This window comes from Prunus dulcis, chromosome 8 (assembly GCF_902201215.1).
Source record: "Prunus dulcis chromosome 8, ALMONDv2, whole genome shotgun sequence".
Lineage (NCBI taxonomy): Eukaryota > Viridiplantae > Streptophyta > Magnoliopsida > Rosales > Rosaceae > Prunus > Prunus dulcis.
In genome coordinates this window covers 16,661,449-16,685,565 of record NC_047657.1, presented here as the reverse complement: position 1 = coordinate 16,685,565, position 24,117 = coordinate 16,661,449, and the positions used below count along the sequence as shown (strand labels likewise).

At 37.9% G+C, this 24,117-nt stretch overlaps 6 protein-coding genes across 11 annotated transcripts; 4 read left to right on the top strand and 2 right to left on the bottom strand.

Annotated features, from left to right (window-relative positions):
• Positions 1–873: 873 nt before the first annotated feature.
• On the top strand, positions 874–4,438 carry LOC117636431 (RPM1-interacting protein 4). The gene is made up of 4 exons (XM_034370915.1): positions 874–1,174; positions 3,083–3,613; positions 3,933–4,115; positions 4,238–4,438. The coding sequence occupies exons 1-4, from the start codon at positions 1,169–1,171 to the stop codon at positions 4,265–4,267; spliced, it is 750 nt and encodes a 249-aa protein (XP_034226806.1). The 5' UTR covers positions 874–1,168; the 3' UTR covers positions 4,268–4,438.
• A 1,098-nt stretch (positions 4,439–5,536) lies between these two features.
• Positions 5,537–7,996, top strand: LOC117636430 (cell division control protein 45 homolog). 2 transcript variants are annotated; one of them, XR_004587072.1, is made up of 2 exons: positions 5,537–7,796; positions 7,923–7,996. XR_004587072.1 is itself a non-coding variant. In XM_034370914.1 (2 exons), the coding sequence occupies exon 2, from the start codon at positions 5,939–5,941 to the stop codon at positions 7,742–7,744; it is 1,806 nt and encodes a 601-aa protein (XP_034226805.1). In that variant the 5' UTR covers positions 5,537–5,678; positions 5,873–5,938; the 3' UTR covers positions 7,745–7,889. The 2 variants fall into 2 exon arrangements, 1 of the variants encoding a protein (XP_034226805.1); XM_034370914.1 differs by lacking the exon at positions 7,923–7,996 and having other exon boundaries at positions 5,537–5,678; positions 5,873–7,889.
• Positions 7,997–8,529: 533 nt separating this feature from the next.
• On the top strand, positions 8,530–12,006 carry LOC117636432 (E3 ubiquitin-protein ligase RNF4). 5 transcript variants are annotated; one of them, XM_034370918.1, is made up of 7 exons: positions 8,530–8,826; positions 9,248–9,374; positions 9,800–10,069; positions 10,182–10,236; positions 10,859–10,968; positions 11,060–11,312; positions 11,655–12,006. In XM_034370918.1, exons 2-6 carry the CDS (start codon positions 9,345–9,347, stop codon positions 11,282–11,284), a joined length of 690 nt encoding a protein of 229 aa, XP_034226809.1. In that variant the 5' UTR covers positions 8,530–8,826; positions 9,248–9,344; the 3' UTR covers positions 11,285–11,312; positions 11,655–12,006. The 5 variants fall into 5 exon arrangements, with proteins under 5 accessions (XP_034226809.1, XP_034226808.1, XP_034226807.1 ...); XM_034370917.1 differs by having other exon boundaries at positions 8,533–8,826; positions 9,252–9,374; positions 11,658–12,006; XM_034370916.1 differs by having other exon boundaries at positions 8,533–8,826; positions 11,658–12,006.
• Positions 12,007–12,306: 300 nt separating this feature from the next.
• On the bottom strand, positions 12,307–13,455 carry LOC117637463 (keratin, type I cytoskeletal 9-like). Its single transcript, XM_034372355.1, has one exon. It carries the CDS (start codon positions 13,410–13,412, stop codon positions 12,513–12,515), a length of 900 nt encoding a protein of 299 aa, XP_034228246.1. The 5' UTR covers positions 13,413–13,455; the 3' UTR covers positions 12,307–12,512.
• A 518-nt stretch (positions 13,456–13,973) lies between these two features.
• LOC117612209 (oleoyl-acyl carrier protein thioesterase 1, chloroplastic) lies at positions 13,974–17,254 on the bottom strand. The gene is made up of 7 exons (XM_034340971.1): positions 16,639–17,254; positions 15,798–15,931; positions 15,601–15,714; positions 14,990–15,085; positions 14,792–14,879; positions 14,653–14,721; positions 13,974–14,554 (listed from the first exon to the last, which is right to left on the bottom strand). The coding sequence occupies exons 1-7, from the start codon at positions 17,002–17,004 to the stop codon at positions 14,276–14,278; spliced, it is 1,146 nt and encodes a 381-aa protein (XP_034196862.1). The 5' UTR covers positions 17,005–17,254; the 3' UTR covers positions 13,974–14,275.
• A 1,708-nt stretch (positions 17,255–18,962) lies between these two features.
• On the top strand, positions 18,963–24,007 carry LOC117612234 (membrane protein of ER body-like protein). The gene is made up of 7 exons (XM_034341001.1): positions 18,963–19,385; positions 19,847–20,344; positions 20,684–20,740; positions 21,103–21,666; positions 22,190–22,375; positions 23,011–23,072; positions 23,169–24,007. The coding sequence occupies exons 1-7, from the start codon at positions 19,178–19,180 to the stop codon at positions 23,631–23,633; spliced, it is 2,040 nt and encodes a 679-aa protein (XP_034196892.1). The 5' UTR covers positions 18,963–19,177; the 3' UTR covers positions 23,634–24,007.
• Positions 24,008–24,117: the final 110 nt, after the last annotated feature.

Below are 24,117 nucleotides of genomic sequence, written 5' to 3'. Positions count from 1 at the left end.
TAAAACAAAATTATTTTTTATTATCAATTTTGGAGAAGAAGACTAGGATGATCAAACTCGGATTATAGTGTGAACTGAGTTATAATTTCGGTTTACAATAATAATAACTTAATAATGATAAATGAAAACAATAAAAGAGCTGAAAAAGAACTTAGGAAAAATACAAAGGAATGAGTCATATCAGAAATGTTTCCACAGAAGCCGACAAGCAAACACAACCTTTCGTATTTGAGTTTTCACAATTGCCTACCATTTAGTCAGCCGCGACAACTCCAAACCTCAACACACAGGGAAATTCCATTTTCATGAACCAAACGTTGTCTAGCTTCAAAACAGAGTTAACAATCTTAAATTATTATCTCTAACCAAAACATGAGAAGCAGTAAACACACATATAAAAGAAAGAAAATGTAATGTTTGGAAGTCGATTTCACAAATGCATTATTGGCTTACAATAATATGTCTGGATGTTCATTTCGAGTTATTTGAACACTCATTTAGAATAATATATTTCAATTAGCAATTATTTACAAGGATATAAATGACTTTCGCTAGCACAACTAGAAGAAGAGAAGCAATAAAATACACGTATAATGTTATTTTTCAGTTATTAACACTCATTTAGAGATTACTCTTTCGATTTACAACCACATGCAAGAATATAAGCGACTTTTGCTAGCAAAACTGGAGGAAGGGAAGTGGTGCAATACATGTATAATGTTACTTTCAAATGTTAATTAGTGAAAAATATAGGAATGTATAATTTGTGAAAAGAAAATTAGCAATACGCTATTATATAATTTTGAATTATACAAGGGGATAATAAATAAAAAGATATCTGCCAATAGCATTTCACGTATAATTGAAGAAATCGCATAGACTCAACTCGTTGAGAGAGATGTTTGAACAAAGAAGAAACAGAGAAACATAGAGAAAGGTCAAACATGACGGGTAGCGTCCGTCAATGGTTGATAAACCCCTCTAGGAACTCTTCCCTTCTCTCTCTAAAATAATTTTTGTCTTGGTGAGTCGTTGTGGGTTTCGTGGAGGAGCTTTTGGGGTTGTGATATTTTTGTGCTGGGTTTGGTTGCAGCACTTGAATTTGCTCCAAAGGATTGTCCTCTGACATTAATTTCTTGGTTTTGTTCTACATCTGGTGGAGAGAAAAATGACAGTAAGTTCGCAGATTTTTTTGTTTATTGTGCTTTATTTTTGTTTCTCTTTCTTAGTTTTGAATGTATGATTTTTCTGTTTGCTAGCTGAGAAAGATGTGATAAAGAAAAGGGAATGAGATTCTAAATTTTGTGCATTATGTTGATCAGGGCTTCTTTTCTTTTCTAGGATACCAAGAAGATACGAGCTTTCAAATAGAGCATATATTAGACTTGGTTTTAAAAGCTTTGTTTTTTATTTGTTTTCTGACAAGCAACACTGGGTTTGTCCTAAGTTTGTTGACATGTAAAGTCTGTAGCAAACTTGGATATATTGTTGATCTGGGTTCTTTTATTAGAGATTTTAGGGCGTATGTTATTAGGGCAGTGGCTAGTAGTACAGATTAGAGGATGCTCAATCACAGTGCTTTATCAATTCTTAATTAATCTACATTTTGAGCTGGTGCATGTGATATATAATTAAGAATAAAAAAAGAATTATTGGGTTTCTTTCATGGGGTTGAATTAGCATATAAGAATTGTGCTCTGGAAAATGGGAGCATGAGCTTTGTTTATATTGCATAATAGTTCTACTCAATTTGTGGTGTTGAGTTATTGTTTCAAGGACCATAAAACTTGAGCTGAATTCGTAGATGAATAAATCTTTTGATGGGGACATATTAGTTTTTCTGGGGTTTTATGTATATAATTGAAATGTATTAGAGCTAGTAGTTAGTTGAAGCTGTAAATGATTTTGATAATCTATCTTTAGATAAATGATACTCTCTCTCTCTCTTCTTGTTTGCAAATTCACATTTGAAATTCTCTGGCTTCTCAGTGTAAGGTTTTAATTATGTGGGTGGAGAAATCATTGTTAATTTGTTTTCCAGAAATTTTACAGTGTCTCCAAATTGATAATGTTGAGACACTAGGTGAGAAAGTTGGATAAGATATCCTCTATATGTTGGCATTCTCAGAGAAATGACATGCAATAATTAGTGGGTTGACATTGGTTTATGTATTATACTTGAAATTTTTAGTACTGGTAGGTATCTGAAAAGCTGTCAGTTGTTAGATATTTGATCATTTGTTTTTAGATTCTCTCTCTCTCTCTCTCTCTCTCTCTCTCTCTCTCACAACTAGTTGATTATAGGAAGCTGATCATCAGCTCTGTGATAGTGCTATAGATTATACTTTCTTGTATTTGCATTTGTTCATCTCAGTAGAGCAAGGAAAAAGTGCCAAGAGAGTCGTCCAATACCACTAAGTTTAAAGGAATTCAGGTTTGATGCTAGTAAATGCTGTTAAAAACTTAAAGTAGGATGTTGCATTAGGTTGATTGTCCTTTGATTAGAATGCATAGGCATGCAGTCTAACCATACCAATCCCATGGGGAATCATGGAGGTGATATGATTTGTATGTTTCATCTAGTAGATCTTTGGGCACGTGTTCATTTCCATGGGCAGTTAATTGTCCAGTCATTTACTGCCTTCATTTTAGGGTGGTCACCTGAAAAAGTGAGGTCACCATCTGGACGGCCAGCAAAGCTTGTGGAAGAAGTATTGTTTCGCGTTACTTTGAGAAGGTTTAGGGAGTTGCAGTAGATTCTTAATGTCCTTTTTCTTCCCTGATCTGATCTAACTGTGCTTATTTGAATGTTTATTATAATGTGGTTAAGCAAGATCAAGTTGTGGTCATGCAGAACCGCCTGTTATACTTTTCCAAATCCACTTTGAAAATTTGGGCCTCATTTCTGTTCATGGTTTCATCTGCCTACTTTAACTCACCCATTGAATGACCTTGTGTATAGAAGAGGTCTTATAGACTTCATATGATGCTACATGATGTACTGAAATGTATTGACTGATGAATACTGGATGTGTTTAGATGTATTAGATATTAAATATGACACTATTTCTTAATGTGGCAGCAACGTTCACATGTACCAAAGTTTGGGAATTGGGAAGGTGAAGAAAATGTTCCTTACACAGCCTATTTCGATAAGGCCCGTAAGGGTCGAACAGGGCCAGGGGGAAAGATGATTAATCCAAATGACCCCCAACAGAACCAGGATATGCTTTCTGATATATCTTCATCCGCATCATCTCCTCCAAAAGTTAGAGCTGAACCAGAAAGACCAGTTCATGAACGGAGAAGAAGCAGGGAGGATAACGACCTAAGGCAATTTGCCAACTCTCCAGCCCATCGTGAAAATTTGGGTCGCAGAACTTCTGGTGAGGCAGCAAATCAACCTAACAGAGGCCGTGGAGTAAGTTCTGGTGAAACCCATCGAAAACCTGCACGACCAAGTTCTGGCTCTGAGTACAGTGTTGAACGTTCACCTCTCCATCGCAATGCAAGGGTCTCAGGGAGAGATTCTCCCTCCTGGGAAGGAAAGCCTTCATATGAAAGTAGCCATGGTACTCCTGGAAGATCCCGTCTTAAACCTCGTGATGAAAGCGTAAGTTTTCTTCCTCATATCCATCATTTTATTGTCATAATAGCATAAACTTGTCAAGGTGTTGTCCATTTGCCATTTCTATGGCAATAGACAGTAAACAGGTATGATCTCAAAAACTTATTTTAAATGATGATTGAGAAAGTCTTGCTGTTGCAAGAACCATGGTTTTCAAAATGATTGTACTGGTAGTTTGCAACAAGGCTTAAAGTGGAGTAGTTTTATACATGGTCTTGTTACTTAATTGTCTTCTTCCTGGGATAAATTGATACAATATTTTGTCTCGTCTTTCTCTTGAGTATGTGGGTGTTTAATGTGGCAGCCTGAGAAAGGTGCTGCTGTTCCGAAATTTGGCGAGTGGGATGAGAATGATCCTGCATCAGCTGACGGTTTCACTCACATTTTCAATAAAGTGCGGGAGGAGAAGGCAGGGAAAGTACCAGGCACTCCTTCTCAGTCATCGTACCACGATGCACGGAAGCAGGCTGCCAATGACACTGCTAAGGTTTGTCATCAATCACCGTTTCTCATCCAGTCATAACTTCTTATGGTTTAATTATTTTCATATAACTTACTGGTTTCTATGTCTCATTTCTGTTCTTTTCTTTTCTTGACTCAATTTTGCAGAGTTGCTGCTTTCCATGGAGCAGAAAATGATATTGATGTATCTCTGAATTTGTGGGTAAATTATAAGGTGTTTGGACCTGTAAATATCTGTAAGGGCTCTGTCCTATAAAGTGCATTCATTTAATCTGAGCATGTGTGTTTTGTATTAATAAAAGATTTCATTCCATTCTAATTGGAAATCTTTTTTCTTTCTTTTTTTCCTTTCCCTTCTATTTTTCTTCTTTCTTTTCATATTTAGCTGTGTTTGCTCTGTTGTGCCATTGAATATTATCAATTTAATTCCTATATGTGGCTGTTAAAACCAGATACAGATTATTCTTTGATTCTATATTCCTATATATTCCGGCAATATTTGTCTCGGTTTTTGGATTCATTTTATTTCGCATGTTACTAGAGATTATAGATAAACTCCAAAAAATAATTTTGGATTGAAGTTTTATATCAAGCATGATTCAATTGATTATGTCTCGCATATCACCCCCATCTCAAAATAAGAAATGGAAGAAAATCTAAAATTAATTGTCATGTGATGTTGAGTAAACGACCTGATTAATACGATTGGTGTCATGAATTTAGAGTATAATATTAATAATATATACATCCACAATAATATTAATGAATTGGTGATATCAAGTAACCATAGTGCCTTGGAGAATTACTTGAATAGAATTAAGTTTTGTATATTAATTTGTGAAAAAAATTGTGTGCACAAACCCAACCTCAACTTGGCCGAGGAGAGAAACTCACAAGCAAATGATATAACTCTTTTCACTATTCCCAGAAAATAATATAATGATATGTGTGATAATTTTTTTATATGTTATTATATTATGGACGGAGATAGCAAAATAGTGCTATTTCAGTAGGAAGTAAGTTTTTTTTCCCTTGTCAAGGGTCTTTTAGTAAATTGTAAGATAGTACTTCAGCTCTCGTGTGCCAAATGGCACGCAGCGCATGATTTCCCAATGAATAATGTGAGCCGCCGACACCGAAAACGACAAAAGAGAAAAAGACGGTCAACGGTCAATATCGCCTCGCTGTCAGCGATCAATCAATCGTGACCGTTGAATCAGACTACTCCTGACCTCACATCCACGATCCACCGGAACAAACAATGTGAGTACAGCGTAAGGGCGCTCACAGAGGACTCCTGCACCAAACACAACTCAAATTACCTAATTGAGCGCCAAAGTTTCGCGGCTCGTTTAAAAAATTCAAATTTCACTAAAAATACGTTAACAAAAACTCAAACGAAAATTTTAGATGTGTTGTTTGAAACCTAAAAGAATAAAACCCTCTCTTTCTCCCTCTCCTTCTCTCCCTCTCCCTCCCTCTCTCGGTCTCAGCATTTCTGTCTCTCCCGAGATCTGATTGCCAATCTGCCATAGCTGAACTGAGTACAGAGAACCGATTGCATTGTTCGAATCCGCACGCATATCAGGTATTTCACTTGGCTTCAGATTTCCATTCATGTTCTTGGAGCAAATCCCTTTCATTTTTTACTACAATTTGTAGATTCACATATTAGGTTCCGCTCGAAACTCGACTCTTTTGCCTCAAATTTGTGTACCCGATTGAGCAATTGTATGAAGAAAAAAAACTGAAATTAGCTTTTCGGTGAATTGGGATATACAGAAAATCTTTTCTTTTGCTTAGAAGTTTTGAAATCTCTATGCCCAACTGAGTTTAAGCTCTGAACTCATGGTGAGAGAGAAGACTGTCGAGTCCTTCTACACCAGGCTCCGCGAATCCGCTACGGCGGCGTCTCAATCTCAATCTCCTCTTCTCATATTCCCATCGACTTCGGATGTGGACTCTCTCTGTGCCCTCAAAATCATCTTCCATGTCCTCGAATCCGATTCGGTCCTATACGCCTGCTATCCGGTCTCGTCGTTTCAAGAGATTCACAAGTACGCAGGGCCCGATCTGTGTTCTTCGTCCGAAAACCCGGTTTCAATTCTCTTAATCAATTGGGGTTGCCACAGGGACCTGAGGAAGCTCCTCAATTTGGGGCCCAGGGCTCGTGTTTTTGTGGTTGATAGTCACCGTCCGATTCATTTGCATAACCTGAGTGATCAGAATGATCGTGTGGTTGTGCTCTATACTTTGGATGATGAGAGGCAGACAGATTTGGCATATGATATTGAGGATGTTTCGGCTTTGGCTAATGCCAGTGATTTGAATAGTGATGACGAGCTGGATCCTGAATCGGACAGTGACAGTGACGACGATGAGAATGATGACAGCCAAAGTGAGGAAGAAGAGGAAAATGGAGAAGGGTCGAGAAAGCGAAGAAGGGTGTCTCAGGAAAATGACCCAGTCAAGATCTTTAGGGAACTGAAGAGGAAATATTATCATTTGGGTACTTTTCATGGTAAGCCTTCAGGGTGTTTGATGTATGATCTGTCACATTCTTTGAGGAAGAACACAAATGAGTTGCTTTGGTTGGCTTGTGTTTCGATAACGGATCAGTTTTTGCACGAGAGGTTAACAGATGAGAGGTACCAAGCTGGCGTGATGGAGCTTGAGCAGTATATTAATAGTTCCGGGAATTTGGAGGCAGTAACTACTGTGACTCTCAAAGATGGGACGAAGATTCGTGCACCCCAGTCGTCTAGAATTACATATGAAGATGAACCTAGACTAATGCTGTTGCAGGAATGGAATTTGTTCGATTCCATGCTTTGCTCTTCATACATTGCAACTAAATTGAAGACATGGAGTGACAATGGGATGAAGAAGCTTAAGCTTCTTCTTGCAAGGATGGGATTTTCGCTTGTGGATTGCCAGCAGAAGTACAAGTACATGGATAAGGAAGTGAAACAGCTGATGAAAGAGGAGTTCGAGCGGTTTTTACCCGAATATGGACTTACAGATTTCTACTACAGGAGCTTTCTGCGGCTCCATGGTTACAGATCAAAGGTATCTGCAGCAGATGTGGTGTATGGAGTTACAGCTCTGCTTGAATCATATGTGACATCAAATGGTTCTTGTGCTTCCAAAGAGTTTGGGATGGCTTATGATTCATTGTCATTGAACAATCTTGATAAACTGAAAGCCGGAATGCAACAAGCAATTAAGATACAGAGGGCAATTCTTAGACAAGGAAGCATGGCAATAACCAAGAGAGGCTGTATAAGAAGTGGAAGGAAATTTAGGTGGGTGAAACTTGAAGATTCTTTAGATGCAAAATTGTTGGGGTACCCTCAGGCATTGACTAAATTCTGCTATTTCTTGATGGATGGTCTGAGAGAGAAGGGGGCTAGAATGAAACCTCTGGTTTGTGCTTGCTTGGTACAAGAGCCGAAAAAGGTATTGATAGTTGGGGTTTGTGGGAAGCCTCGACTCGGGGCAGTTCAAGGAAACGCATTTGGAATGGCATTTAGAAATGCAGCTCAGGAGATTGGTGCAGAGTTCTTCCATGAGTTGTTTGAGTCTTCATGGATTGTTCTGGAGGCAGCTAAAATGAATAGCTTTATGGTGAGATTGACAGAAGCTGTGATGTAGAACTTTGCAAGAACATGTCTAACTCAACCTTTTTTTACTACTTTGAGCAAAGGTTTGTGTCATGTTTGATCTGTATCAAGAGAAATGTAATTGTCTTTTAATTTAATTTAATTTTTCCTTTCTTTGAATAAATCTTTCTTATTTACTGCCTTTGTAACATGTTCTTTCTTTCATATAGAAACTGAACTTGATCTTTTCCAGTGAGCAAGCAAATTTTTTGGCTCCTCTATTGATTCTCTTGCACTGAGTCCCTGATCATCTAATTCTTCTACCTTCCCTTGCTTTTCGATTTGAGGATTTGAGGTGATACATATTTTTGAAGTATTGGTTGGGCTTACCTTCATCATGTCAACCCAAAAACTCAATAGGCCCGACCTACTTTCGTTTCTAACCCAACTCAAGCCCAATTTTACATACCTATTAGGTAATTTGTAAACTAATTTGAGTCAAACATATAGCCGGAGAGGGACCCTTTTTTTTTCTTTTTTCTTTTTATGACATGCTTTGCTAACGGGTTGGTATTAGTGAACAAATTTGACACGAATATGATCGCAAAATTAACAAGTAACATAACACGACCTGTTTCATATGTTGAGAATTCTAATTATAATATTAAAAAATTCAACAAAAAACTTAAATAAAATGCATTTTACAAAATAATTTCATTACTTAAACATCCCACGTAAGATTTCCCCCTCCCCCCCTTCAACATTGTTTGTATAAAGGAAAACATCCTGCATAAGAAACAATTGAAAAAAGTGTCCAAATTACAGTCAATAACAAAAGAAAATTCAAGAATTCCTTACAAATAAATTTTTATTATTTTTATTTTTTATAGCATAAAGATTTCTTGTTTAATTTTTCCTTTCAGTTGTGGAAGAGATCGTTTGCGCATATCTCACACGTACAAGGACACGTGGACCTGGTTCAGCCCTCACCGACTCGTGTATCGCAGAGACTCAAAGTCCATGTTGTGTTTCTCTCTCGTCTCTCTCGTTCGTCCTGGTTGAAAACCCTTGCCCAACGCAGGCAAACCAAAACTTTAATAACTTCTTCTTCCTCTTCAAACTCTCTGATCAAAGGTACGATCTTAACTATCAAGTTCTTATATCTTTCGTATGCTTTTTCAAATATCGGAGGTTAGAATCTCGATTTCTCCTTCTCGGAATCTCGATTCTGGTTGTGCCTATTGGTTTCCTAGGGTTTCTGTCTGCGATTTCTTCTTTATTATTTTTGATAAATTTTTTACGCTTTTTCCTGATTTTTTTAAATCTTGATATCTTTCTTTTTTCGTGCTGTCTGGGGCTTAGGAAAATTTGATTTTGATGGAATCCGATAATTTTCACCCTGTTTTGCCGATTTATCGAGCCGTTAGATTTTTAGAAATTGCGACTTTTTAGAGGAAGCTGAATGCTTGAGTTGAAAAATAATAGTTTTACTGCTAAGGTTTGAATGTGCTGGCAACGTTATCTACAAATCGATTCTGATTTGATTTATTCTTAGGCAGTCCTTCGTTGTGAAGATATGATCACATTTTGGTCACCCAGTTAGATACAATGGAAATAGACCATGTTTGGTTGGACATACATGTGTAATTGCAATGGACTGCGTTTTTATGGAATTCATTCAGGTTCGTTGTGGACTTAATTTTGATATGCTCAGTGACCAGTCTGTGGGTTGCGACTAGGGTTTCCATTTCTAGATTTTATGCCCGAGTTTCGTAGAATTGAATACAATTTGGTGGAGTTTGGTTAATTATGGTGATCTGAGGCATGGGAATGGGTGCACCAGCTTGAGGTAAACGTGATCACGAGTTTGTTTGTTTATTATGTGTAAGCATGGCACGGCGTAGTTTACTGTCCACATATTTGATAAGAAAGTTGTAGAAAAGAAAAGACTTATCGTATCTCTTTGGCTTAATGTCATATCCTTTATTGCTGTAATTGAAAATTATGTAAGTATATTATTAATTTTTTGTTTATATTAATCTTCATTTGCTTTCCAACAAAATTAAGCATGTAGTTGAATACGATTACTACATTGGAAAAACTGTAGGTTTTTCAAGCTTCATCTTGGATAGGAGACCATACATATAACATGAGCACTCGAGCGGCCAGGTATGTAAACCGAAGGAAGGATCGGGTGGACTTAGACCTCAATAGTGCGCCACCTGGTGACAATCGGGATCAGGAGGGAACTTCAACCCCAGCGGATCCTCAGAATAATCAAGCTACCCTGCTAGGGCAGTCTGCACCACCTAATATGATTGATGTTGAGGCTATTGATGATGATGTTGTTGAATCCTCCCCCAGGGCTTTTGCTGAGGTATGCTTTATATTAAGTTTAGAGATACCTTTTGTTGTGGTTATCTCCGTCCACTTGGTATGTATATGTGTATATATAAACATAAGTTTAATCTTTTGATGTTTTATGTCAGGCTAAAAACAATGCCAGGAGGAACCAAAGAAGGATCACTGTTGATGTGGATTTAGGTAATTTTGTTATGTTATATTATAAACTTTATCATTTCATTACATCAGAACTTTTTGGCTTTTATGTATTTCCCTTTGTTATTATACCGTGAAGATTCTGTGTTGTTCCATTAATTTGTTGTTGATTCTTAGTTCATTCTGTCCAACTTCATAAGATTAGTCGACATCTTGAATGTTTTCCTTTCTATTTTTCTATGAATTTTGTTTACATACAACTAAAAGTTTAAAGCTGTGCAACCTATGAGATAAATAATTGGAGAGAAGGTCAGACTCATCTACTCATCTTTTTTCTCTAGTGCTCTTAGTAGGATGAGAAGCTCATATTGTAAGTTTCAGAGTCTTCAAAGTTGTCTTGGACAACCTGCACAAGCTGATAGACTTTTGATTCATTATTTTCTTTGTTTATTGTTCTAAACTAGAAAGGTCAGTGGTAGGTTTTAGAAAATCTGCTCATCATTGAGCCAGAATTTGTCAGTGGCAAGTCTTAGTTGCCCCATATTGCTGTTATTGTGTTTATTGTTTGTAGAGCCAGGTGGTTTATTGGTCACATTTTTGAACACATGTTTTCTTCTGCATTGATCTTTATCTGTCTCTCACATCTCTCTCTGTGTGATCATTGCAGAACGAACTAGGGTCACTCGTAACAAGCGCAGAAGAGTTGCACCAAACCAAACTATAATTAATTGTGATTTCTACATAAATTTGGAAAGCAATAACAATTCCAGCTCCGCGGTAATTGTAGTCTTCTGAAATTAGAGCACTGTATTCCTTTGTTGGGTGTGTGTGAATGGTTCATACTCATCTCAAGTATATTTGTTTGCAGAAAGAGAGTGTTGCACAACCAGCACCTCCCCCACCAAAGGAGCCCACTTTTAGCTGCCCCATCTGCATGGCCCCATTAGTTGAGGAGATGTCAACGAAATGTGGTCACATTTTCTGTAAGGCGTGCATTAGGGCTGCGATAGGTGCACAGGGTAAATGCCCTACGTGTAGGAGAAAAGTAACTATGAAAGAACTCATTAGGGTATTCCTCCCTACGACCAGATGAGTGTGCAACTCATGCCTATATTGGTGATGTAAGTTCGCTCCGGTGTTCTATTCTATGACTGTTTTTTTCGTTGGTGGAGTTGATAGATGTTTTTGCACACTTTTGCACTTCAGTACACAAATTTTGGTAGTAGTACATTTTGCCTTCTATATATAATTTTTTAGGGGTTAAAGGTAACAAATAGTGCTAGCTAGTTACTCGACTGCTAATTCTCTTATAAGCATCAGAAGGAAAATAAAAAATAAAAAACGCATTTTCTCAAGATTATAAGATAATTTTTCGTTAGTCAATATATTCAGTTTATGGTTATAGAATTTATGTTTTGCTCACTGTTAAGTACTAATACACGGTCTCTCTGTCTCTCTCTTAGCAGGGTTATTGTAAGGTGCTTTTTGAGGAAGAAGGATTAAAGAATTGTTTTGGCATGCCTGCAGAATTGATTTTCCATACTTAAAAATGACTGGTCTCAAATATGTGCCGCTTATTAGGCCTAGTGAGGATGATGGTTTTTTGTATGGAAAAATCTTATTGGTTAGTGGGGTATTTGTACTCTCATGTCTTGTCACCGTACATCTAATTTTATGCCTTTGTAGCTGAGATGTTAATGCAAATTAGCTTTTGGATGTGCAATCAATGAGGAAATCTATCTTCACCCAAATTCTGTGCTGAATTGCTGACTGTAGGAGCTTCTTTTCAATTTTTGGTTTATGGTTGACTGGTAATCGTGAACAGGTGTTGATTACAATCTAATATAAACAGATTTTCAATGTGCATCTAGTAGCTTCTCTAATACAATGCAGAGGTCACGCTGTTCTTCTGGTTTGGACTTCCTGTCGTTAAAATTGGGGTTTGACAAGTTTAAATTTTCTTAACAGTTATATTAATTCAATAAATCACACTGGTATAAAATTCTGAAGATTATCTTACATATTATATTACATGGGGAGAAGGAGAGAGATGGCCAGAAGAATTACATAAATAAAGAGAGAAGAAATGTATAGATTTCAAGGCAGAAATAGGGAGACTGGAGACAACTGAGGCAAATTTATTAAAAAGCTAACCCATTACAGATATGTAAAGCACCAACGTCCTGTGGCCTTATAGATGAGCTAACAATCCCAAAGAGGCCAAAGTTCTTGAGCTAGGCTAGTTATTTATATGGTTAAACTAGGCTAGTTATTTATATGGTTAAAATACACCTCAGTTCAGTTGACCAACATCTGTTTGGCTATGGATACTGGCCACCACCAGCTCCACCATCACCTTTAGGCACGTCTCCTTTCCCACCATAATCTCCTTTAGGGTTAGGAATGTCTCCCTTCCCCCCGCCATAATCGCTTTTCGGGTTAGGAAAGCCTCCCTTCCGGCCGTAATCACCTTTAGGGTATGGAATGTCTCCCTTCTCACCATGATCTCCTTTAGGGTATGGAATGTCTTCCTTCCCGCCATAATCTCCTTTAGGATTAGGGATGCCTCCCTCTCCTCCATAATCTCCTCTAGGGTTCGGAAAGTCTCCTTTCCCGCCATAATTACCTTTAGGGTTAAGAAAGTCTCCCTTCCCGCCATAAGCTCCTTTCTCACCATTACCTTTAGTCCCCTGGATGCCAGAACCAAATCCGCGCCCATGCCTTCCAAAAGGAAGTGGAAGCCCCCCAAGCCTTCCAAAAGGAAGTGGAAGCCCCCCAAGAAGTGGAAGCCCTCCAAGCAAAGGAAGACCCCCAAGTAATGGAAGCCCCCCAAGTAATGGAAAGCCTCCTCCGTAGCCACCAAATGGACCCCCATATCCTCCATATGGACCTCCTCCATATCCTCCAAATGGCCCCCCTCCATATCCTCCATCAGGCCCTCCACCATATCCTCCATCAGGCCCACCTCCATGCCCTCCATCAGGCCCTCCTCCAGGCCCTCCTCCATGCCCTCCATCGGGCCCTCCTCCATGCCCCCCTCCATACCCTCCATCAGGCCCTCCTCCATGCCCTCCATCAGGCCCTCCTCCATACCCTCCATCCTTAGCATTATAGAGCTCCCCTTTCTTTTCCTTGTCACCTACACCTTGAGAACCCACCAGAAATGCCACAAATACTATGAGAATGAGAAAGAACTTTGAATTCTCCATACCCATTTTCATGGTTCTCTCCTCTTTCCACTAGTTTTTTTGCATGGGGAAATTGTGTAGAGGTCACCCCCTATAAATACTGGTGTAGTGTGTGAGACTGAAGAATGAGAGCATCTTTTGTGTACTTATTTTGGGAATGTCATTCAATCGCGTCTGCATGGAGATTTTGGTCGTTATAGAATGTAGTAGTTGAGTGGGGCCCTAAATCTGCTGACCCCCATGGGCATGGCTTCTTTTTGATAGGGACAGAAGTAAATAAAGGTGGGAATTGGCCAGGATTTCTTCTGTTGGTATGATATTAGGTTGTTCTGGTGGTCATGGACAGGAAGAATTGGTAACTTCATTGATGCCTCATGGCCCTCCCAATGGATCTAATGGTTTCGTCACGAAAAGGGTTTGAAAATTGAACAAACTTTGGTGCCATTGTTAATTTCACACGAATTCGACTAATGTCTTCGTCTTCGATAAGCCAACAGATAGTTGAGAGATTAAAAAAAAAAGATTAAAAGAAAAGAAAGAAGGCAGGTAACTAAAATTCCAACCTTGCATCAGTTCAAAGTTAACCAGCAAGAATCAGAGACCAATGGTAACAGAAGTGTTACATTTGCAAACTAAAATTCGAACCTTACATTTCCACTCTAACATGACAGATACAACATAACGCTGTTAAATATTCTTTGAGGTACATCAGTGCAAGACATAATGACATTTTGGTAGCAGGGCCAATTGGGAAGCGATAAAAGAACTCAGGAAAGCAAATTATGACATTGACATCAAGAAGGAAACAAAATCTCTCATACAAGGGACAAAAACAAAGAAAAATAGGAACGAAATAAATAAAAAAAACCAGTGGAGCCAAGAGATAAGATATTTCCTCATCTTGCAGGTTTTTCTCTCCAGACAGTTCGTCCCCGGTTTATTTCTGAACCATCACCTGATAATCTTAGTAGATGCAAAAACTGACAGTAGTCCTTTGTATCTTCTGTTGCAGCAGGAGATCCATTTGTTCCTTCTAAGCCTGAAATAGCTGGACCATCCTCTAAAGGTTCCACATTTGTAAGGGAATCAACTATGTCATCCCGTTGACACTCCCGCCTGTAATCTAAGGTGATTGTTTGCAGTTCATAGCCATCAATGATTTCTTGAGGCATGCTCTGTCATAAAAAGAGATCATATTCGTGAGACCAACGATGATTTATTTCCATAGATCGCTCGAAACCAAATTATGAATTGAAGAGACATATCTACCAACCTCTAGAACCCATCCGATGTAGGCGACATTATTAACATGCTGGTTCATGTCCAGATCTGCTCTCCTTGGCTGAGAAGTTCAAAATCGTACTGAGAAACTGAACAAAATTGCGAACTTCAAATGAATTTAAAAACCTTACCACAAGTCCCAGTCTGGAATATGGAGCAGGATCTTCCAGTTTAGCTATTTTCCTCAAGCTACTATTGTTAGGCTCTGGAAAGGCTAACCTACCAATGCCAAAAAACCAATTAGGAGATTGTGCAAGAGGAAGTGTGTGCATGTGTGCCAAAGTCTGTATGTTAACCATATCATTTGAAATGAAGAAGGGGCTCCTTACCTCAGTTCTCGTGGAGCAAATACTAAATGCTCTTCCCGAACATCATCACTGACTTTCTGAAGTCGCCTAGTGTCTTGGTTCATCATCACCCACTTACTGAAACCAAGCAGAATGGCCAATTTTCGGAATATATCCCACAATAAGTTCCCATAATTTGACAAAGGTTGATTAGTTAAAATAATGTAACACAGAATTACAGAAAGCATTCAACAACCAAAGGTAATCTAAAAAAATGGACGATTACTTTATTGAAAAAGAAAATTAACATGAGCAAAGATTGAAGTAGCAACATTCATGCAAATAGCCAGACTAAAATATCTCCATGCCCAAGAAGCATGCATGAAAGAAAAAAATTGGGTTTCCTTCAAGAAGATAGTAACTTAAAAGTTAAGGACCTGCCACAAGTACATACATGCTTACCAGTTCTAAGAAAGATGCCAGACTCAAATACAAGATAAAGGAGAATGAGGAAGTTGGTTCAATACAACACCATGTTCTTCAACACAAATTTTAATGTAGTACAAGTGAAAAATCAGTGCTTCCATTGTTAAACCAAGTTTTCTTGAACTTCTTAAAAACTTTGTATACCAAAAAGCAGACATCATATGCACCTTGTTGCTCTTCCAATGACTTGACCAGTGGCATAGTCCTTCATTATCCAATCACGTCTGGTACCAATTCTCCCTTCCCCTTGGCACCATGTTTCTATTTCAACAACATCACTCCTGTATCACACACCAGCATTTTAAGATTCACTTGCCAGTTTAGAAATCCAAACCAGAACAGTAAGATAAAAAAGAAATCCTACCAAGCTGGATATTTGTAGATTTCAATATGCATGCGAGCAGTAACCCATATGAGATGCATTTTCCTCATGGTGGTGGTGGTCGCAAAACCATCAGTTGAAAAGCCAACAACTTGAGCATGGTTGCATCCAACCTCCTGCATCAACAATGTTCAAAGGGGAATATATGAAAACCATTAGAAGAATACCAATTGTATAAGGTAGTTAATCAGGGTTTCTCCTCAATTCAACAACTGAATTAGTTAATCCAGAAAATACTATAACAAGAATCATCTAAGGAAACCAATCCCAGTGTCCTCAATTGTGTTTCAGGCAACTAAGATATCTAACAATTAAAATAAAAATCACTTAATTACATCACAAACTTACAGTGGTTAAATACTTAAATAAATAAGTTATGACAAGTAATTCTGTAACTTACAGCAATCAAAATTTTACATGACCACAGCTAACATTGTACAATTTATACAATTTCAGTAAGAAAAGAGAAATGTCTCAGTTTATTGCCAGAGGAATTGATTGCAGGGACTTATCAAACCATCACATCTGAGTAATATGACTGTAGAGAGAGCTAAAATTTAACGAAATACAATTGGAGCATTAAATAATGCAATTCATTTCATAAATGCATGTGAGGGAAGTAGCAAACACAGTACCCAGTACAAAACATAAAAAAGACCCAAAATTTGCCCCAAACAAATCAAATTAAGCAACGTTGACACAAACCCAGATGCTAAAATTCACACATTTCAGTTTCCCCAAGAAATTCAAATCAACCCAGACCACAAACGCAAACCAAGAGAGCCACATTGAATCAAAACCCAAAATTCGAACTCAAATTCACCTGCAAGAGATTGGCAATGGTCTCAACAGTGGCAGTCTTGTTAATCCCAACCTCATAGCACCTCACTATAAAGCACTCCTTATATGACTTCCCGTCCTCCGCCAAGCTCCCCTGCCTCAACCGGTCCGCCAGGCTAACCGAATGCTCGACCCGAACCGGTCCAGTCTCCGAGCGCACACTACCGGCCCCCCGGTCCGAAACGACGGCGAGAACCGGCGTTTTCGAAGGCGCAGAAGTGCATGGCACAAGAGAAATGCCGTCTTTCCGGCGAGGGAAAGTGGGGTTGGGTTTCGATGGGCCCAAGGAGTGGCATTGGGCCACGCCATGAATTTGGTCCGCTCCAGTGTACGTTGTGAGCTTCAACATCTCCTCTCTCTCTCTCTCTCTCTCTCTCTCTCTCTCTCTCTCTGTTTTTCGTTTTTCTATTTCAGCAAAGTTGAAAACTTTGAGAGACGGCAGCCAACCAGAGACGAAGAGATTGTGCGATACTTCAAAATAATCGCAGCTTTCGGTTTATAATTTTTTTGGGTCGATGGGACCGAGGAGGAGCCCGGGAAAATGAAACGCCACCGGGTTTGGAGGGAATTACGAGATTGCCACTCGATCGGAAGGCCAAGTGGATTAGAATGTCTAGACCACTTGCCAGTGGAGGACCAAGTGGACCGTGATAGAGTTTTGAACCATGCACGTGGATCGCGGTGCATTTACGGCCGACGTTTTAGATTTCGTCGTTTATAATCGAGCTACATTGGAGACCTGTCGTATTCTGGATACATTCCAAACTTTGGTCCACGAAATCTCTTTTGGGCTGGCCCAGTATGAATATATGGGCCCTACATGGCCCACCTTGTTTCTGTTAACAGGCTCTAAGCTTTTGAAGGGGTGTCCAGAGACAATTTTTGGGTCTTCATAGAACTACCATTTTGCCCATGTGGATTAACATGTGAACATGTTGAAATATTGCACTCGACTATAATATTATATAATATATTTATTTTAGTCAACTACAAATAGATTTTCTAATCCACTGAACTTATTTGGTCAAGGTCAACATGGGAGATAAATTATTTTATACAATGTAAAAAAAATCATGTGTCACACATGCACATACTAGAATGTGCTGTAGACATTGACAAATAGGTTTGAGGTTTTGTTTGGTAATGGGAGTGGGGTGGTGCCTAACTGGGGTTTGGGGTTTTAGGAGTATAGTTGAGGAATTATTGCAACAATTACGTGCTCATGATTTTCATATGGTGAGGATTGCGTGTGCAACTGTAGTTGTTTCACCACAAGTTTCCATCATTCTCTTGAGGAAGGATAAGATTAAATGGGTTGAAATCCTTGCATGTTTTTCCCACATAATAAAATACAGTCGTAAAAAAAATACACCAATCATACTCGTTTATTTATCAGTTCACATGACGAAAACGATGAGTCATAAATTTTTTTTTTTTAAAAAGCCTACAGAAATACTCGTCTTATTCCATCAGTTTTGATTCAAAGAAAGAAAGAATGTGCTGTATATTAATCTGACTGTTAGATGGAATTGAGTTAGGTGAGGGAGTACGATAACAATGATGTGGACCACGAATTACCAAAGAACAAAAACACCAAGGAGTATTATGTTTTGTTCGCTTTCAACTTGAGCCCCCTTCATTAATGCTTTTAACTTTCTGCAACTCTTCATTTATTATTATTATTATTATTATTATTTTTTCATATGGGATCTGTGCTTAGCTGGGCATGTGAACACTGACATGTAAAAGATTTCAACCTGGCAACATACTAACTGAGATCACGCTTGCCCATGATCCCATTTCAATAAAATAACTTACACAATTCCCATAAAATTTCAACAAGAATTGTCAAAATTCAAAACTATAGGAATCAAATCTACATAAAAATCAGAGTACTCATATTTTTATATGCATACACCATACTTTAGTTCAACCCTTAAAAGCTTAACGAATTTTTTAGTTCCTGTAACTTTAATTATTTTTTATTCTAAAAAATCTAAATATTAGATTAAAATATTTATCCAATCCATAAAACATAACTTGATCTTCTTCATATCTCAATTATTAATGATTAGCAAAGAAAATTTACTTGTATTAATAATTAAAGAGTATTTTAGAAATAATAATGAATGAAAAAATATGATAATATTTTTTAAAATTTACATGTTGAGTAAAAAGATAAGATTGATAAAAAAATAAGACATGAGTGAAAATAACGCCACTCTAAAAAAGACCTCAACTTTTGTAGTTCACCAAAGAAAATAACTCAACTTTTTTTATTAATTAGCAGATTACACAACTCCATACTTGACTTCCTTAGCCAAAGAAAACAAAGACTTCATAAGCTGACTTCATTCGACAACCCAAACAAAAACTTTAAATTCTTGTACATTACAATCTCTAATGTCATAAAGTCACATTTAGAGTGAGCACAGAGCTTCCTTCGGGGTAAGGCAAGGCAGCGTGGAAAATAAGCTGTCTCTGTGTCTGCCAGAGCCAGACACTTCTCATCTTAGCTGAAAATGGAAGCAATGAAGCAGTGGGAGGAGACAGAGGAAGTGGGTGAGGCTTTGAGAGGAAGGCTGCCTCACCAGCAGCAAAGCAACACAATCTCCACCACTGTCTCTAGTGATTTTGTATTTTCCTCGGAGACTTCTAGTGAAGCTGAAGAGGGTGAAGAAGTCGAGGAAAGGCCAAGAAATGACACTTTTATCTCTGGCAAAAATGGAGGTAAAAGACACTACTTTGATCTGTTTGTAATGGCAGCTGGGTCTAATTGTTTTGCTTTTATCAGCTTAATCAAGATTAATTATTGTTAGCTTAGTTCACTAGTTAATGCATCAAGAACTACCATTAATGATGCATCATAATACAAACAATTCTGGGTTGGTTTTAGTTTTCTGCTACTTGTAGTTCTTCTCTCTCTCTCTCTCTCTCTCTCGTATTTATTAAAAATATTGTTTTATTGGCTTGGAAGAAGCAAATGGGTTCTACTTATTTGACCAAGTAAGAGCCTTCAGTTACACAAACATGCACATAGAAATATGGGTATGGGGGATTCAATAGGAGTGTAAATATCAACTTCTGGACTTTAATCTAGCAGTTGGGGGACTATGTTTGTATTTTATGGTGGTGTTTGCCCAGGTTCAAGGGTCTTCTTATGAGATGTTTTATTTGCTGCATGATTTCAGGTACTGAATCTCCATATGGGATCTCTGGATTCAATGGTGAAAATGTTGATTTTCTTACTTCCAAGAAAAATCCTGGAGATGAAACAGTGGAAGTAAAAGAAGAGAGCCTAAGCTATCAAAAGAGTGTTGTTGTTAGTGTTACCAACCAGCAAGATGTGGATGATATGAAGGGTGAAGAATTACCTAGTTTTGATTCTTCACCCTCCAAGCAGGCAATTGAGCAAAATGGGCATTATACTTCTGTCAACAATGGGACGACTGAACGTGGGGGAGTTAACTTGAGAGAAATAAGAGAACAAGAAGTTTCTGAGTTATATCTTGAAAGGGTGTATGAGAAGCCGGCTGCGCATGATTTCTACTGTCCTAATTGCAATTCTTGCATCACAAAGGTTATTATTCGCAGCAGAGAATTGGAAAATGTACCTCCTACTGCACCACCCCCTGTGATAGATGATCCGATTAGATGCACTTCGTGCTTTAGTTTCCTCATTCCTGCAGGTACTTCTCCATGTTAAACTCTGTTTATTGCATTCTATGCTAGAACCGAACACGTACTAATTTGACAGCATTTTGAGTTTCCAAGGGCAAAGGAGTTAAATGTCCTAACTAATAATTGAAAGAAGAAAGATTACCTTTTGATGTAATGTAAAGGTATATGAATCTTATATGCATGTAAAATATTTAGATCATGGTACATAAAGTAATTGGTGTTAAACTTATGTGAACCTGAATCTATCTGCTTGTAACGTTTTTGTTTATCAATCAAGCATTTTGTTGTGTTGCATTTTCTGTTTCCAGTTCTTGGTCGATAGTTTAACCTTTCTTTTGATACAACAGGCAATTGGTTCTTTCCTAAATCAGTACCTAAAGATGAGGGAAACCTTAATGAGCAAGGTAATCTTTTGCTATTCTTTAAGAATTTTGGGCATACTTTGCATATTTTTTCTCTAAATCCGATTGGTGTAGTTATATCACAAGCTCATGTTTCATTGAATATTCTGTATATTATTGAATTCCACACCAATAGTTGAATCTTAAAAACTAAATCAAGAAGGTTATTTCAGCTAAAAGACTGAAACTCTCAAGCTATTTATTATAAGAGAGCATATCAATTTTTTTTTACTAGCATGGCATGATTTCTCACTTTTACACAGTTGTGAAGGCTTATGACGAATATAAAACTTGGCCTATGACGAAGGTGTTCAAGTTTCCTCCTTATCAAGTAGGCTAACCTCTTATTTGATGTGCTGATGCAGGAACTGATATTGAAAACAGTGTTGAAGGTGGAGTGTCAGCTCCATCACATGACCTGGATGGAGCACCACAAGATCAAAATAGTAAAACTGCATCAGTAAGTAAAGGTCCAGTGCCTAATGAGGCTGTTGGAGCTAGTGTAGGTGCAACAGCTAAGCCCTCAGGAAATAATCTACAGGGTAGTGTTGGATTTGAAGTTCCAGTTCCATCACATGACTTGAATGAAACATTTCATGATGAAAAACTTCCAATGCCTATTCAGTCAGTTGGAGTTAGTAAAGCTACAAGAACAGATAAAGCTCCAGTTCCTGGTGAGGCTGTTGAAGTTAGTTTTGGAGTCGGTGCAAAGGATAAACCTTCCGTAACCACCTCTGAGAGCAGTACTGCTGGAGTTGAAGCGTCAATTCCATCACATGACTTGAAGGGAACAGTACATAATCTAAAACCTTCAGTACTTGCTCAGTCAATTGGAGTTACTGTAGTTGTAACCACCAAGCCCCCAGCACCTGAAATAGATGTTGTACCCAGTTCAGAAGATGCCCAACAACTTATAGAAAATGATGCAGGTATGAACAAGACCGTCTCATGATCTATGAGAACGATAAACAATAAATCATTTGAGAATGCGGAGGTGTTGATCATTATATCAATGCAACACGTACTAATGCAATTTTACATGCGTTTGACAAAATGCTTTAACCATTCAATCCCACCTGTTTATACAAGCAGACAGTAAGTTTGACACTATAAGTTTATACAACCTCTACATTTTTCTAGTCCTCTGCATCAAAGTAGTTTTTTTCTACCTGCTGTTATATAATCATCATCATTGTTTTGCTGCTCACATGCACATAAGCGTAGTAGCCAATGTTCATATGGCTGCTCATATACATATAAATTTGTTAATGCTGGAGTAACTACTGTCAAGAAAGTGAAATACCCAGGAGAGCTCCTAGAAGAAAACAAGAGCCTAATTGAAGAGCAAAGAAGAAAATATGGGCTCATTCTAACAAAAGTTTGTCATCCCTGTCAACATATTATATTCTTCTTTACTACATTATAATCTAGGGCGATGGCTTGTTGATGCAGGGCTAGCTAAAACAGAAATTCATGATAGTACTATAGTCACTATTGTGCCAGAACCAACAATTATAACTGAACCAGCTGATACTAAAACTTTTGAAATCATCAAAAGCATTGTATATGGTGGTTTAACTGAAGCAATTACAAGCTTAGGCATCGTGACATCTGCAGCCAGTGCTGATACTGCAACATGTAAGTGGTTTCTATTTTAGTTGATTTTTGGACTGCCTGAGATTCTTTATATATGAGGTATTGTATTTTATAATTTATTATGTTTTCATAAGGGTAGCTGAAAATTTGAAGATTTATTTTTTTCACTTGCCTTGATTATCATGTTTAGCTTTATCTTTGTTCAATAGAGTAGGACATTCTTCATACTGTAGCTTTAAGTATTATTACTGGGTTTCATCTTTCAATCTATAGATGGCTAATAAGTACTAGACATGTAGGTTTAAACCCACAGTAGCACAGTAACATAAATTAAATTGGTATTACTCTGCTATTTAAGGACTCGAAGATGAATCTAATTAAACCATTCTTGACTTGCATCATTGATTACATGAATTACATCACCCAGCCTAAGTGCGCATCTGATTTTAATCTAGCTGATCATGATGATTTTTGCTCAGTCTTCTCTAGTGAACATCAACTTAAAAACCAATTAGCATATAACTTATTGTTAAGCTTATGGGATACTTGCACTTGGGATACATAATATTTTATCTTTGCTTGTAATCAAGAATTTCTACTTTCATTTTGGGCTATGGAATGGTGATGTTTAAGTTTGCTAAGTATGTCCTTCTTTATTATGTATAATCTACTTGCAGTGAACATTCTAGCTTTGGCATTGGCAAACTTGATTGGTGGACTTTTCATCATTGGTCATAACGTGAGTAATTTTACCTGTTTTCTGATCTTCAACTAATATTGGATCCAATTAAAACGTCAAAGCTAACTGTTTTCTGATCTTCAACTAATATTATAGCTTTGGGAACTGAAGAATGATGAATCAAGAGTGCCCTCCAGTCAGACAGATGAACTTGTGGATAGATACCAAAAAGTACTAGGGAAAAAAGACAATTTCCTTCTTCATGCCTCTGTTGCTATATTATCATTCATTGTTTTCGGGTTAGTGCCTCCTGTGGTTTACAGCTTCTCATTCCGTCAGAGCAACAACAGGGACCTAAAGATGGCAGCAGTTGCAGTGGCTTCTCTTTTATGCATCATAATTCTTGCAATTGGAAAGGCTTACACCCAGAAGCCACCAAAGTACATCAAAACTTTGCTGTACTATGTTGCCATTGGGATCGGGGTTGGAGGTGTTTCTTACTTAGCAGGTGACCTGATTGACAAACTCATAGAGAAGCTTGGCTGGTTCTCCTCAAATGTATCTGGCACGCTGCCTCTTCCTCAGATGGCTATAGTGAAGCCTGCATTGGAGTCCTACTGATATAATTTGATCTCGAAATGAAAATTTTGTAGTTTTTCTTTGGAGCTATGTCCTAGTCCAGCAGCAATTATCATTGGCAAATCACTTTGTCGTGAAAAATAAAGTGCTGGAGTTTATGATTTTTAGCTCAGCTGTTTAGCAATATTGCGTAGCTTGGCAGTCCTGCTATCTGCTACTAAATGCTAGTGTTAGGAGATCAGAACAGGCTCATGGTAGTTTTTGAGAATAATGCCATAGTGCAGCATAGACGTCTTTTAACGTTGGACAGTTTCTTTTGAGTTACATGTGCAATGAGAGGCATCTGTAGTTTCTAGTTTTGTTCCTCTTATTGTTTGTCCAGGCTTGTCTCTGAATGACAATCATCTTTCATGTCCTCGTCTGCCCTGAACGGAAAAAATAACGGCTTTGTTAATACTTGTGACACCATATTTTACCGGTGGAGAATAGATAACTCCTCTCTGAGTTTGTGATCTGTGTGTCAAGA

What these genes read in the sequence shown, in the direction of transcription:
- LOC117636431 (XM_034370915.1), top strand. An exon ending in TTAAACCTCGTGATGAAAGC is followed by an intron (nt 3,614 to 3,932) that starts GTAAGTTTTCTT and finishes TTAATGTGGCAG; the next exon opens with CCTGAGAAAGGTGCTGCTGT. An exon ending in CTGCCAATGACACTGCTAAG is followed by an intron (nt 4,116 to 4,237) that starts GTTTGTCATCAA and finishes TCAATTTTGCAG; the next exon opens with AGTTGCTGCTTTCCATGGAG.
- LOC117636430 (XM_034370914.1), top strand. Translation starts at nt 5,939, where the DNA reads ATGGTGAGAGAGAAGACTGTCGAGTCCTTCTACACCAGGCTCCGCGAA.
- LOC117636432 (XM_034370918.1), top strand. Translation starts at nt 9,345, where the DNA reads ATGGACTGCGTTTTTATGGAATTCATTCAG. An exon ending in CCCCCAGGGCTTTTGCTGAG is followed by an intron (nt 10,070 to 10,181) that starts GTATGCTTTATA and finishes GTTTTATGTCAG; the next exon opens with GCTAAAAACAATGCCAGGAG. An exon ending in CACTGTTGATGTGGATTTAG is followed by an intron (nt 10,237 to 10,858) that starts GTAATTTTGTTA and finishes TGATCATTGCAG; the next exon opens with AACGAACTAGGGTCACTCGT.
- LOC117637463 (XM_034372355.1), bottom strand. Translation starts at nt 13,412, where the DNA reads ATGAAAATGGGTATGGAGAATTCAAAGTTCTTTCTCATTCTCATAGTA.
- LOC117612209 (XM_034340971.1), bottom strand. Translation starts at nt 17,004, where the DNA reads ATGTTGAAGCTCACAACGTACACTGGAGCGGACCAAATTCATGGCGTG. An exon ending in TTTGCTCCACGAGAACTGAG is followed by an intron (nt 14,880 to 14,989) that starts GTAAGGAGCCCC and finishes TGGCATTGGTAG; the next exon opens with GTTAGCCTTTCCAGAGCCTA. An exon ending in ACATCGGATGGGTTCTAGAG is followed by an intron (nt 14,555 to 14,652) that starts GTTGGTAGATAT and finishes TTTTTATGACAG; the next exon opens with AGCATGCCTCAAGAAATCAT.
- LOC117612234 (XM_034341001.1), top strand. Translation starts at nt 19,178, where the DNA reads ATGGAAGCAATGAAGCAGTGGGAGGAGACAGAGGAAGTGGGTGAGGCT. An exon ending in TAGTTTCCTCATTCCTGCAG is followed by an intron (nt 20,345 to 20,683) that starts GTACTTCTCCAT and finishes TTGATACAACAG; the next exon opens with GCAATTGGTTCTTTCCTAAA. An exon ending in GGGAAACCTTAATGAGCAAG is followed by an intron (nt 20,741 to 21,102) that starts GTAATCTTTTGC and finishes GTGCTGATGCAG; the next exon opens with GAACTGATATTGAAAACAGT.